The 14,369-nt window shown below is 45.2% G+C and overlaps 2 protein-coding genes across 7 annotated transcripts; one reads left to right on the forward strand and one right to left on the reverse strand.

Moving 5' to 3' along the window:
• Window positions 1-65: 65 nt before the first annotated feature.
• Window positions 66-6,693, forward strand: LOC133157866 (carbohydrate sulfotransferase 15-like). 6 transcript variants are annotated; one of them, XM_061284477.1, is made up of 10 exons: window positions 66-207; window positions 2,136-2,192; window positions 2,704-2,821; window positions 4,125-4,544; window positions 4,696-5,029; window positions 5,093-5,239; window positions 5,574-5,730; window positions 5,811-5,967; window positions 6,151-6,298; window positions 6,390-6,693. In XM_061284477.1, the coding sequence occupies exons 4-10, from the start codon at window positions 4,179-4,181 to the stop codon at window positions 6,578-6,580; spliced, it is 1,500 nt and encodes a 499-aa protein (XP_061140461.1). In that variant the 5' UTR covers window positions 66-207; window positions 2,136-2,192; window positions 2,704-2,821; window positions 4,125-4,178; the 3' UTR covers window positions 6,581-6,693. The 6 variants fall into 6 exon arrangements, with proteins under 6 accessions (XP_061140461.1, XP_061140460.1, XP_061140459.1 ...); XM_061284476.1 differs by having other exon boundaries at window positions 2,720-2,821; XM_061284475.1 differs by lacking the exon at window positions 2,704-2,821.
• Window positions 6,694-10,917: 4,224 nt separating this feature from the next.
• Window positions 10,918-13,255, reverse strand: LOC133158367 (G-protein coupled receptor 26-like). The gene is made up of 3 exons (XM_061285561.1): window positions 12,560-13,255; window positions 12,381-12,494; window positions 10,918-11,587 (listed from the first exon to the last, which is right to left on the reverse strand). Exons 1-3 carry the CDS (start codon window positions 13,234-13,236, stop codon window positions 11,299-11,301), a joined length of 1,080 nt encoding a protein of 359 aa, XP_061141545.1. The 5' UTR covers window positions 13,237-13,255; the 3' UTR covers window positions 10,918-11,298.
• Between the last annotated feature and the right edge of the window lie 1,114 nt (window positions 13,256-14,369).

The following is a 14,369-nucleotide window of genomic DNA, read 5'->3' on the forward strand; positions in this document are numbered from 1 at the left end:
TGTGCTGCCAAAAGCGATCATGAGCTCAGACCGCGCTCAACACGCACTCGGGGCTCATTTCTATCCAACGCGCAGACAGAAAGACACCTGTGCCGTCCGTCCGTCCGCTCTTCTCCCGTTTGGATTAGCATGGCCACGGATCGTCTGATTGATTGATCATGTCTAGCAAGCTGCAAATGAAACGACGACGAACCGCTCAACTCAACTGTGAGAATTGTTTTAAATGTATTTTAAAAGAGTATTATTGTCTATATATTGTAAAAATAACAATAATACATTTTTTCTGAAATTGTTTCTGTAGACTATGGAAACTAGTACTAGTTAGAACTAGTTTGAAGAATGTTTTTCAAGCCAATAATGTCTTGTGTTACTAGGCAGAGTTCAAAATGCTTCATCTTAACTACCCTCATCATTAATGAAATATTTGCAAAGGAAATAATTCCAACAAAACTTCTATTTTAAGAATTGTGCATTTGAATACACATTAATATCACTGCTGCATCCGTGTTCATTAAAAAAAATCCTTTTTTGTAAAACAAATTTGCCTGCAAACTCTATTGCGCTGTTTTACCAATGTCATCTGATTCCTATTTTCCTATACCAGGCCGTTTATATGCACAGATTTACAAGTCTATTACCTTGGCAAAATAAAGTGGAATGATGACATTTTTAGTCTATTATAATCACTCCTGCTTTTTGTGGATTTATTCACTACTGGGCTAGTTCCCACGAATAGTGGGGAGCCACTGTACTAAAGGGTTAAAAAAAAAACACTCAGAGATTAACACTGCTCGCCAGTTGTGAGATTAGAAATCCCTTAAATGTTGGCTGAAGCCCTTCTAATGAGTGTGTGTTGAGTTGTAATCATCCTCAACGACAACCCTCAACTCATTAAACAGCTGTACCGTGTCATATGTTGTCCTAGTGGAGAGTGCAAACGTGCAGTTTACAAAGAAACGATAACATAATAAATATTCATATTTACGCGGATGGTAGTTAGCGCTTCTGATTGTTTTTCCTGTTTATTCTAGCGTGACACGTTAGTTGGACGAGTCGCAGTGACGGATTCCTTCTTCGGCTGCACACTCGCAAACTGAACGAATGCTGCTTTGTGGTTTATTTGGTCTGATGGGCAGGAAGACTTCAAGTTGTCCTACTAAGCCCCCGTCCCCGTCACCTTGATATAGTGGAACAACTGCTAGATGTGAAAACCATGCTTCCTTTGGCAACCTCAGATCTTGAGGTAATGCTGCAAATATGAGGAGGATGAGCAAGCGCCGTCTGACTGTTTGGACTTCAGAGCAGGAAGAATTTTCGTTGTAGCATCGGGAATGTGGGGGTGTGTTCTGGCACCCTGTGTGACCGTCTTTTTTGAGAGTGCATCGTTTGGGATTTACAAGTTAGCAAACAAACTATTGCCACTTTCATTGTCATCCGCATTCATCATTCCATCAAGTCATTTTTCCGATGGCCAATAATTCGCCTTTCTGTTCCACGTGGTGGCTTTTCAAATGTGTATGGTTTTTAACTCAAGATCAATCTGGTGTCCTTTTTTTGATTGGCAGTCCATAAATTACAGTATGACAAATGAAAACTTTCCACTTTCTTTCAACCGCATGCCATCAGTTTGATCCGTCCGCACTGACTGCACAGACTCCATTTTGTTAGAGACCGGCTTGCAAAAATAAATATTTCACGATATCATCAACTTTAGAGCAATGCCTGGTGCTTAGTCCATTTGCAGACGTGGGGTTGTGTCTTGAAGAGCTCATAATAGAAGTTGACGACGGGAGCAGAATCAAGTTACAACATGCCATGTTCGCACCCTGGATTTCAACTCCTGTCAGAAAGTGATGACAGTTATTTTTTGTTCACATAATCAACAACCAAGAACGGGCATGTGCCAGGTTCAAGCGCAGCCACCGCTTTCAAATTCAAACCCAAAATGAAAGAAACGGCATTGTGAAACGTTACGATGACCTTGTGCCCCGTGAAATCTGCCTAGTAACAAGGAAAATAAAACTTCTGTTGATCTGCGCATGGGCCAGTTCTATAAAATGATATTGCCCAGTTAAGTAAAGTTTTGAATGAGATCTGAGAAGGACTTTTCTTAATTTTTTTTTTTTCCCCCATAGAAAAATACCACAAACTCGTTGCCAGAAGCTGCGAGGCCGGTGAGCTGCTGCTAATGTGTAAGTAATTGTGCTTTTATTTTCACCGAGACTTTTATTGCTGTTTCAGTCCGAAAAACCATATGCGGCCATACAGAGAAGCGGGATGTATTATTTTATTTTCATTATTTAGCAGGGGAGACCACTGGGTAGCAGTTTTCTTTCGCCCTGAGACATTAATCCAGACATTTTACGCCCCCCCCCCCACTTTCTCCAAATAAAGTGGTTTAGACTAACGCTCCATTTATCTCCCAAAATAGCGGTAATAAACCCAAACGACCTTCTTTTACCTGCAATTACACCGCCTCGTCCTCACATGGCGCACAGTGGGATCCATCTTCAGCTGTTCTCTGCTTGTTATTAATGTCACATTGGCTTTAAAGTAAAACATCCACGCCTACACGCGTGTGCAAATAGACACGGTAGCACATCTGTGATCCATATGGCACGGTGGGCTTCCCCAGACAGACGTCATATTTATACAAGCGGTTTAACATTGCTTCGACTTTTTACCGTCTTGTTTTTCTTTGAGCGTGTTTTTTGAACAGATTAGAAGAGGTCAGATTCCTGGGATGCGGACGTCGTTCATCAATGACAAAAAGGACACCGGGGCAATTCCGGGTCGACAGAATTTGCCAAAAATGGACTTTGTACGTTTGGCGCTCACTTTTTCGATCAATAACTTGTTGACTTTAAAGGACGGGTTTGAAAATGCTCCAACTTGGTCCGATTGTACAAACATTGTGTTAACTTCCTTATGTGGGCAGAACTTTGGTTTTCTTCCCACCACTGGGCCGCAGCCAAGTCACACTCGCAGGAGGTCCCGCTTTATTTACACGGCTATAAACACGAAGACATAATGCCTTTGCGTGAGAGTCAAGCACCTGCGCATTGTCACAGAAACGCAGAGAGCATGTTTTAGTCGTGACGCTAAACAGAGCACGATGAGCTCAAGGAATAGAAATTGTTTTCGCAATCAGCTGCAGGCACTCTGACAAGAAGGCTAACTAAAAGAAGCTAACTTTTAGCTGTTGTGTCATGTTTAAATGAAATTTTCTTGAGCAGCTATTGAAGGACTCTGAGCTGTTTTATTGGAACCCATGCACTTTTCATGACCTTTTTTTCTCACACAATCTGCCTGTTAGGACTGGCGTCGACTTTATTAAACAAGCCCGGACCAAAACTGACATCACTCATCACAGCTGTCGCCGACTGAAACCTCTGAGTTCACGGCATTTTCTGATGTGATAGGCAATTGACGCCTTTGCAACTTTTGGGTTTGCCTAACAATGCCACAGACGCTTTAAAAACGATATTTTGTCACCTATTGTGAGTGGTTCTGGAAAAAATCCCCCCATGCTAGATAGGGATTGACTGTCTTGGCGTCAAATCACCTTGTTTGATTGCAAACTGCATTAAAAATGATTAAGAGCTGCCGAATAAGTTTTGGCGATAGCTTTGCGGTCACCTTTTCCCTTTCCCTGTGAGAGAATGTTTGTGAGGGGCTCTTGTTTTCTTAACTGATTGGCCAATACGTAATAATGTACCTAACTGCTAACATGCTAAGTGATGTCATGTTTTCCTGGCTGGGCTCCAACACTCCTCGGCTGCAAAGAAAAAGTACATTTCGCCCCGTTGCCGGTCCGCTGTTGTAATTTTTGCTTAAATACTTTTCATCGCTCAGCGCTGCTTGTCCACCTGTGTCAATATGCCAAGGGTGTTCATTCATGAGCTCCACCATGATCCTCACCGGGTTCAAAAAAATAAAGCCGTGCAGAAGCCCCCCTTTGAGGATCGGTGTTTTGTTTTCAGTGTTGAATTACAGCGTGACTGTTATTCTGACCTCGTCTTTTATGTTAAAACGACCACCCACACGTGCCGCGTCGCTAAAATTAGGAAGCTTCGCATTGACACCCAAGAGAAGAAATGTTCCAATGATCCGTTGCTTTGCAGAACGCCGTGAAGGATCGATGAGCTTCTCCCGCCAAATGCCTGCTTCATCTCAGCATGTTGTGGTACAAGCATGGCAGAACTACTCAGTCGGACCAGCACCTTTTCAACCTGTGGAGCTTCTCTAAAGTCCAAACGGTGGTCTTCCTGCTTGGTCTGACTCTGACCTTCCTCATCATGGCTTCCTACGTCCTGACGTGGGACAAGAAAGGGCTTCTTCTCACGCCCTCGCCCTATCGTTTAAAAGTCGCCGACGTGCCGAGCAACACCACAGCCGCGGTGGCGGTTTCTTCGGCCGTGGGCCTCTCCTTGAAAAGGACTTCCATAGACATGAAGCGGTTGACCAGGTTGATCCGGTCCAAACTGGAATACCCACCTCGGAGGGTTCCGAATGAGAAGGACGTCATCGGGACGGACTCTCATGTGAGTATAAGTCTAAATTTAGGTTTCACATCACATAATTTTGCACATTCTAATTGTAATATGGTATTTTTTTATAATCTATGCATTTTTTCAATGTCTGATCATTTCCGACTAATTTAAAACCCGTACGTTTGACCGATCTGCTCCACAGTTGTTCTCCACAATTCCCCGTCACTTCCTGCCAGGCATCAAAAGCCCGTGTTGGTACGAGGACGTTCCCGCGGAAAAGAGTCGAGATCCGTACGACGGAAACCTGTTCGCCGTGCGCTCCAAGAACTTCAAGATGGTGTGCGACCGCCTGGCGTCGGCTTTCCGGCGGAGCAACAATGGCGGCGGGCTGTCGCGCCTGCGCTGTCTGCCGTACTTCTACATCATCGGGCAGCCCAAGTGCGGCACCACCGACTTGTTCCACAGGCTGCTGCTGCATCCTGACGTCAAGTTCAACATCATGAAGGAGCCGCACTGGTGGACGAGGAAACGATTTGGTGAGGCACCACAGGTGGCAAAAGTATTCACACCCTGTACTTCAAAACGTTTTGTTTCTGCAGGTTACATCCGCTTCAAAGATGGCTTCCAGGAAAGTTTCCCAGTGGAAGATTACCTGGACCTGTTCGATTTGGCTGCGTACAACATCCAAGGATCAAGCGCCGGGAATTCCCCCAGAGACCGACACCGCCTCGCGCAGCTCATAACAGGTGAACACGTGCGGGTGCGGCTGCCGCCATGGGCTTTGTACACACACAATGCTCGGATTACTCCCAAAGTTCATGTTTGACTCTATCCCACTCAAGTGGCTCACATGCAAGCAGATGGAAACAGAATCATATCAAATTGTGAATATTTCGCGGTTACAGTGGAACAACTCACAGAATTTTCCGCGCAACTGGGATGCGTCGGGCTGACTCAAAACCATCCAACTTTAGAGTTCATAAAAATGACTTTATTCTCGAGATGAAGCTTCAACGGCTCCACATTAAAATGAAAGAAACGCAGCTAAAAAAAAAAAAATCATTTGAAATGACTTTCAAGGTGAAGCCAGCGCATCCACTATGTGGGACAACCAAGCGTGGAGCTATCTCCATGGCGACAGGGAGGAGGCGGAGCCACCCTTCCTGGCTCAGGACTTTATCCACACGGTGCAGCCCCATGCCAAAATCATCATCATGCTACGAAACCCCACCGAGAGGTAACCCCAACTAGCACCGCTTGGTGATAAATGTTTCTAAATAAAAACTTTATAAATAAAACATTGCTCTCCATCCCCAGGTTATACTCAGACTACTTGTACTTCAAGACGGCCAACAAGTCAGCGGAGGACTTCCATCAGAAGGTGGTTGAGTCTGTGCAGCTCTTCCAGTCCTGCCTGTCGGAGAGTTCGCTTCGATCCTGCGTCTACAGCACCGGCCTCTCCAACTCCATGCCGGTCAGCAGAATCACACTTTTCGTTATGGCGTGAACTTTATGTCAGTGGTTAGTTTTGAATGATGGCTCCTCCTAGCGGATTTTACTTGTCAGTGCATCAGAAGGTTCAAGCTTTTTTATTTCCATTTAGAAAACTAATAACTTAACCGAAATCTTTCAAGGCCATCATTTTGCTTCCACGCAGGTAAGACTGAATCTGGGCATATATATTGTCTTCCTGCTGGACTGGCTGACGGTGTTCCACAGAGAGCAGATTCTGGTTCTGCGGCTGGAGGACTACGCGGCAAACCTTCTAGGGACCTTAGAGAAAGTGTTCAACTTTCTGAATGTAGGTATGTAATCCTGGAATGGCAATTATAATCAATTAGAAAGACAACAAAAGTTTTTTTTTTTAATATTTACCGCCTTCCCCGTTGTGGTCAGGTCCTTTGTCCCAGCAAGCGGAGACGGCACTGACCAAGCGGCCGCTGTCCAATACCCGACGTGCGGCCGACAGGAGCCTGGGCCCCATGCTGCCGTCCACTCAGAACCTCCTGTGGGAATTCCACCAAGCGTTCAACACAAAGCTGGCCAGTGTGCTGGACAACCAGGACTTCCTGTGGAGTAACACATGACCTCCTACTTTTGAAAAAGACACTTGGGTGATGTGTGTTTGATTTAAATGTCTTATTTATTTCTTTTGTCCTTAAAAAAACAACATTTTATAAACATGACTGTGGAAAAACAATTCAGCCCGACTACGGTGTGTGGTGATGTCAAGCAATAGAAGCTCCAAAACACTCAGCCTCTCACACTTTACGTAAATGTTTCCAGTTACACTTCTGAATTCCTGAACCAATAATTCCAAGATGGCGTCAGATTAATGAAGGCGTACCTAATGATGTGTCCGGTGAGTGTGGAACTAATGCGTTAACCGCAATTAAATCTAACAGGGCGGAATGGAGGGCAGCGGGGAATATGAGTCCGACCCGGTGAGATGAAATCTCCTCAATTATCTCAACTGGCCCACGATCATTTAGGAGCTGAAAATGATGGACGTGTGAGTGCTTCGTGATGCGGTAGAAAAAGTTGATAAGAGTCCGTATAGCTTTTAAACTGCACATAGGAGTCAATTTAATTAGACCTCAATTAAATGTCTCCTCCATTAAGGCTTCTAAAGTGACAATTACCAGTTTGTCATCAGCCAAGGAAGAAAATCAGCATTGACAAGCAATCGTCATCACTGGCTGGTATTGACAAGATGTCCTCCTCAAAGGTTGTCAAGCGTTGTGACAAACTGATAAGGTGACCCTTTGAGCTACACCACTTAATAGTTCGGCCCCATTCTGCCGGGTTTTTTGGGGCTGTTGTCTAAAGAATTGCTTTCGCTCCATCTTGCGGCCTCCTGTTGCCAAGGAGACCGAGGGAAGCAGCTTCATTTAGAACAGGGCTCACCAATCGTTTTGAAACAGAGAGCTGCTTCCTGGGTTATGACAAATAACTATAAATATGCAATGTTTTATACATAATATCAATGATAGTTTTGCAAATAATTTCCGAAGAAATCACAATGTCCCATCACTGAGGGCTACTCTTGCGGTCCTACCTGGTTCCTCGGTGACCCCTGATTTAATTTTCGGAAAGACTGTAGCCCTGACCCATGGAAAAGTAGCTCTTTACCACCACCTTGTGGCATCTAAACCTGATTTAAAACTTTTAAGGAGCAGGGACACTTGTTTGTCAGCTTGTTGCTAGGCGGATTTTGCAGGGGGGGCATTAACATTTGTGCCCCACACAGCAGTGAAAGAACACAAGGAAACATTCGTGATGATAAGGCGAGTATTCTCATTACTTTTCTCAATTTCATATACTCGAAAAACGTCTTGGTTGTTCTTAGAAGTGGCTGTTTTTATGCTCGCAGGCACCTGATTGGCTGAAATGATCTGCTACACGAACGTGTGTGCGCACACACACTTGTATCATCTGCCGCTTAATGAGTGTGAAATGTGAGCAGTGGACCAATAGAGGAGGCTGGCTGCTTCACAGCAGGTGATGATGATGATGTTGTTTTTCTTCTGCCCGCATGAACCGCCGACATTATTTCGTGTTTCTATTTCCAGATGTGGCCTCACACAAAAAGCAAAACAAAATATGTGTACACACCCCACCTCAGATGTCAGCTTTTGTGATGTATACAAAATAGAAGATAAAATTTCAAAACTTATTCATCACTCAACTGGAAAAAAATATTCTTGAGAGGGCAAATAACTGATATCATGTGATTGCACAAGTTTGCACACCCTCTTATAGATGAGTAAGGCTGTATACTGAATTAGTTAAACACATGTTGATTTTAATTTAGAAAAGAAATCTATGAAACCTGGTAAAATCTGTTGTTGGTCAAGGTTAAACTTTCTTCCACATCAAAACTCAAATCTAGTCTCGTTCATTCCCTGCTAATTCCTCATCTCGTTTCCAGTTACTTTAAGTACTTATTGACATCTTTTATGTGCAGGACATTGAACAGACCAGTGGGCAGCCCTCCTGGTGATTAGTAATTCTTCTTTTTGAAAGCAGCTCGCGAGCTCAATCGTAGCTTTAACCTTCTCATTCAGCACTGAGGTGTCTTTCAATCAAACATCCTGATGGATTCCCACTAAGCTGAGAGCTCTTGACCGACTGAAACAATATCCAAGTGGCTCTGTTGTGTCGCCATAGATTCCCAATCCCTCCCCGATAATCGGCTCACGATGTATTGTTGCATTGCGCGCGTGCTCGGTGTCACTGACTGAATACAACATTGATACTCTCGACTTTTTTAGCCTGAACCTCACCTGTCTTATGGTGGGGAATCTATTTAATGATCGAAATTTTAGGTTATGTAGGCTCCACCTTCACCCACTGGCATAAAAACAAAGCTTTGGAATTTTGTGTTGACTCCTTTTGGAATTCAATTCGATTCAAGTCAAAATGGTCGACTTCTTGTTCCAATATTTGTCGCTTGAAAGGTTATAACACCGCGACTACAGATGTTAATTGCTAGCCTGTTAATGGCATTTTACATTATGTGTTAGCATTAAGCTAGTGGGGGCATCTGACTAGAGATGCTAATTGGTAGCTTGTTAATTGTGTTTTCACATTTCGTGTTAGCATTAAGGTAGTGGGGGCATCTGACTAGAGATGCTAATTGCTAGCCTGTTAATAGTGTTTTACATTATTAGTTAGCATCAAGCTAGTGGGGGCTTCCATAAGGCAGAGCCGAGTTTAATAATGTGAAAATCGGAGTTCTTTTTTGCTCGACAGCAAACTTCAACACTGTGTGGCAATAAACCCCCTGAAGCCTCTTTATTAAGAATTTATTTATGTGGTTCCCGACTGCTGTTCATCGTGACCTGGCTTTAGTTGAGTCCTGTGGTAAAAAAGGCCACAACCAATAATCCACAGATTCTCATAAACTACACCACTAAGCACGGCTTTTCCGAAATTCAGTGTAGCGTGGCCCACGGAGGATAAGACGCTTCCTCACCTGTTGATATAAAAAAAAAATCCTTTCTCTGTCAGTTATGATGCGACCCTCTCTGGTCTCAATTATGTGTCAGATAACTGTCAGGGTGCCTCCCCCCCCTTCTTGACACCGTTTTATCTCACATCGCTTTTGACGGAAACGTAATGGGAAAAGTGGATATAAAGTCGTATAGCATGTCACACGTTTTGATTTGTGGCGAGAAGACAGGCTCGCTTTATAGACTACTTGCACCAGGCCAAAGGGGGGAAAACACATCCTTTGATTACATGTCAGAGTGAGTGGGAGGTCTGCATGCGATGTTGTATTAATGAGGGCGGGGGCATCGTTGTGAATCTGCGCCTTGTGTGAACTGTTCAATCAGGCCTGGTTGGTGAGCCAGCATGCTAATTGCATGACAGCAGCAGCAGCAGCATTTCTTAGTGCCGCAGGGGTGAGGCTACATAATACACTCCACAAAATGTCTTCATAAATTGCTCCTCAAATGCGCTTCATGTAAGTCATAATAAGACAAGAAAATTTAAAGCCGCCATTCTCACTTTTGCCGGCTGCAAGACAAAAATGCGTCGAACGAGGTGTGAAGCTCAAGATAATTAAGTTATTGTAATCCGAAGCCTCTAAAAACAAAATTTATGGGAGAGCCACTTTTCATCTGAGCGCGTGCAGGGAGTTCTCGAAAAAAAAAATCAAGCGCCAGAAGCAAAAACAAGCAGAGCATTCCGCTACAGAAATAGACAGTCTGTTGTGATTCTTGTTATTATGAGCTGTAATGGGAGGAGGGGGGTACTTTGACATATGACTCCGACATTCCCACGAGTTGCAAGACATTCTGCCATTCCTTTATCGGAAATACTACAGTGCAGTCATTTGAAACTAAAAGTCCTATTTTCTATGAAGCACCTTCACTATTTCCAGAATGCAGCAGCAAGATCAGCATGACTTCATCTTCAAGCCAGAAGTTCATCGAGGATGATGATGATGAGTGGGAAGGTGTAGAGTCTCTCTATTGTTTTTCTTCTTTTTTTGCACTCTGCAATCAAGACCCTTTTTAAGCAAACACTGCTGCTATATTAAAAGTCTTTGTCCCGCTGCCACATCAGCAGCCGTGGCAGAGGCAGTGGGTGGAGACCACTATTCATTAGACCTTTTCTTTCGTAATCAGTGTGGGAGATTCAAGGTGTTATTCACGCAGTTTGCTCCAGCGAACATTTGCCACCACAACAAGCGTACATGTGAAAATGTTCTGGTCAACACAAAAGCTATTTAAGATTTCATTTCCTGACCCAAGAACAAAAATAACTGAAGATTGAATTATTTCCACCGAACGAGTTTTGTGTGTCGTACGCATTTATGGCACATTTAGTTTGCAATGCACAGACTTTATTGACACGTAAACGCACAAACATCATACGCAATTTGATAAAAAATAAATAATTGGAAACGCTTGGGAGTCCACATTCCGATTTGTCACATGACTCACGAGGTAGAATGGATCCTTGCTACACACCGTACCCTGTTTAACCTAACATTAAAATGACTCACATGCTTGTACCCTGCATGAGATCTTCCCACACATAGCAAAAGGTTCCCAAAGGTTTTGATGAAATGAGAGTTCATTCTCCGCAAGGCATTTTCCGACAGCTCCGTCGTCAGAAATTAACTTGCGTCATGTGCACAATACAGCACGTTTGACAAAATCCACGTAGCGCATCTAATCCTGGATTTCCATGGAGTTTTTTAATCACAGTTGGGTGACTCATGGCCACCATAGCTTCCTCAAAAGCAACCACCGAGAAATTTCCAGAAAATACAATCACGCTTTCTGCTTCACTAGCCAAGAGATGGCTTGCTGCCGGCCGCTTGGCTGCGATCACCGGTAGCGCTGGCGGCGAGCTGGGCGTCTTGGTTCCTCCTGGCGTTGGCCTTCAACGCGGGCGACGAGGAGTCCCGCCGGTTCCTGCCAAGGATCTTCCGAGCTAGGAGGCCGCAGGTTTTTCTGTACTGGTGGCGGAGCAGCGAGTAGACGAAGGGGTCGCTGGCCGCTTTGCCGTACATCAGACATTTGGACAGCACCCCCCAGTGAGCATTGACGTGCTCCGGGGAGAACAGCTCGACCAATCTGTCGCGAATAGAGTGAGAAAATTGTCAAACGGGAAGAGCAGATGGAAAAGTATCAGGCAGTTGTGGCTTAATACTTGAGTGAAAAAATACTCAACTCATGTAGTGACTTTCTGGTTTGCTCATTTACGCCCCCTGGGGGCAGTTATAAGACAGACAGACATATTCAATTCTCTCAGCTCATCAGTGCGGCACTAATATTAGTCGTTCTATGCTGAGGATAAAGAAAATCAGTACAGGAAAGGCTTGTAGTTGACATTTCCTACTATTGGATGAGTTTAATTAGCGCAAAAGACTCAAATTAGCCGCCCAGTGGCAATCTGTCCTCTTAATTACTCGAAGCTCCTCCATTCTGCCGGACGGCTATTTCCATCCCACCCAATCTAGCAGCTTGTGACAGGTCGCCGGCGTTAATGCACGCGGCCAAGTGCTAATGAACGCTAGCGATTGCCAGGCTGACTCATTTGCTAGCCGACTTTCATCTACCCCGGCGAGGATTAAGCGTGCCGAGAGGATCGATGGGCGGGAGAGGGAAATCTTATTGTCCCTATGACGGGATCAAGTATCAGCACAAGAGGGAGAGCCTCGTAAATTCAATTTGAATCCAAGTAAAGCGCTATTCTGGTGGCCGTGAGTAGCCATTGGCGTTATCGGAGCTTAATCGGTCCTTATCAATTCTGATCAGTGATTCCAGTGATTATGCTCCACAGTCTCAAGTCAGTTTGAATTAAGCGCCTTAAAGGGAATGTCAACCACTCAAGCTCTTAACTTGTTGTGACATCGATTTTTCTCACCTGGTGATGACGTACGGGGTGAAGCACAGCACAAATGTACCGATAAACGTGCTGATCTTCTTGGTGGACCTCTGCCTCCTTTGCTTCTGCTCGTCCAGGCACTTCTGACGAACACTGCAGAGTAAATCAGGTGATGAAGCAATGTAGGTAAGGAAGGAGAATTATTTCGGTCTCTTAACCTGGGATGGATATCGACAAGTAGCAGCAGGGTCTGCATGGTGATGATGTCGATACGCTTGCAGTGGAACCTGGCCACTCGGAGCACTTTCAAGTAGGTCACGCACATGGCCACGAGGGCGAGCAGAAAGCTGAGCCCATGCAGGGCCATGGTGAAGACGACAAAGTGCAGGCCGCCCCCCTTGGCCCTGGCGCCGCGCAGGGTGCACGATGCGTACAGCTGATGGTAGCCCACCCACGAGCAGCAGGAGGCGGCGGTGGAGAAGCACAGCGAGTGCGCCCAGGTGTAGCCCAGCGCCGCCACCGCGTCCCGGTGTCGCACCCTGGAGTGGTAGCTGAGGGGGAAGACCACCGCTACCCATCGGTCGATGCTGAGCGCCGCCATGGTCAGCATGGAGTTGGTGGTGAGGAAGGTATCCAGAAAGCCCGCTGTCTGGCACAGACTTCCTCCTCCGCGCTGCTGCTGGCTGGACATGAGGAGCCCCGCCAAGGTGAGGGGCATGTTGGAGACGCTCTGCAACAGGTTGCAGAAGGTCAAGTTGAGGATGAAGAGAGCAGGGGCTTGCTTGCGGATCTCCCCGTTGTGCACAAAGCAGATCAGCACCAGAAGGTTGGACAGCAGCGACACCGCGATGATCGCCAGCAACAACGCGGCGCACGCCACGTCCGCGACGTGCATGGTGCTGCCTCCTCCTCGAACTTCGCTCCGCTCTGCCGTCGGCACAATACTCACATCGTGCGCACTGAACTCCCAGGAACGAGCTGGTTGAGGCTTCCCAAGCTTTGACTGGATCCCGCTGGCTCATGCGCAAATTTGCATCGACGCATAAAGCATCCTTCGAAAAGAAAAAAGTACTCCAAGCATCTCTTTCTGCCAGCGAGTGAGCGCGTCTTTTCCGTCAGTGCATCACAGAACAGAGCATCCATCCCCCTGTATTTAAAAATAGACGCATTTGATTTGGCATGGGAAATAAATAGCAGCAGACGCACTACTGCGTAGCTGCGTGCTGATGTCATGTACAACGTCAGCCGAGCTGTACTTTAACCCAACACCAAACATGAGTGAATTAACCATTATGGCACTTTCTTTGTTATTGTTGTAATTGAAGAACGCTGAAAGGTTTGCTCATGTTTTCTGCAAATCCTTCGTGGGAAAAAAAAGGAAGAAAGCAAAACAATCCAAAAGTACAGTGAAACCAAAATCTCCGAACCTTTGACGCTTTGAACGAGTAACTTTTTGCAATTATTGTACAGTGCTGTGAATTTTACCATGAGAGGAATTTGGTCTTATTTATTTATTTATTTATTTATTTATTTATTTATTTATTTATTTATTTATTTATTAACATTGATGAATGAATTTATCAATGACGAAATGTTAGAAAAAGCACAAAAAATCTACCAAAAAATCTGCATCTTAGTTCGTAAATTTAGTCTGGCTCTCAGAGGATTTAAGCCCCCCCCCCAAAAAACGAGTTCCCAAATATGGTTCCTAGCTCTGTAAAGGGTTAAAATGCCTCAACACTTGATCTCAAACCACAGTTTCATCTCAGTGCGATAGACCTGATTAATGTTGTCTCATGTGTCACTTTGAATTCATCGGGGACGTTTCCATCTACTGCGTTGGTGGCACCGCCTTTGGCACTGGCACTACAGTACGCGAAGCTTGGTCGGGGGTGGGGGGGGGTGTCATGTCAGGTTTTGCGTGTGACGTCAAACCTTTGTAATCGCTGGTGTGGGCGTTTGCCATCAACTTCTGGGCACGTGTGGCCATGGCGACCAACCTCGCTGTGATCTACTGTGCAGTTTGGA

The sequence above is a fragment of the Syngnathus typhle genome, linkage group LG8, assembly GCF_033458585.1.
Source record: "Syngnathus typhle isolate RoL2023-S1 ecotype Sweden linkage group LG8, RoL_Styp_1.0, whole genome shotgun sequence".
NCBI classification, from domain to species: Eukaryota; Metazoa; Chordata; class Actinopteri; order Syngnathiformes; family Syngnathidae; genus Syngnathus; species Syngnathus typhle.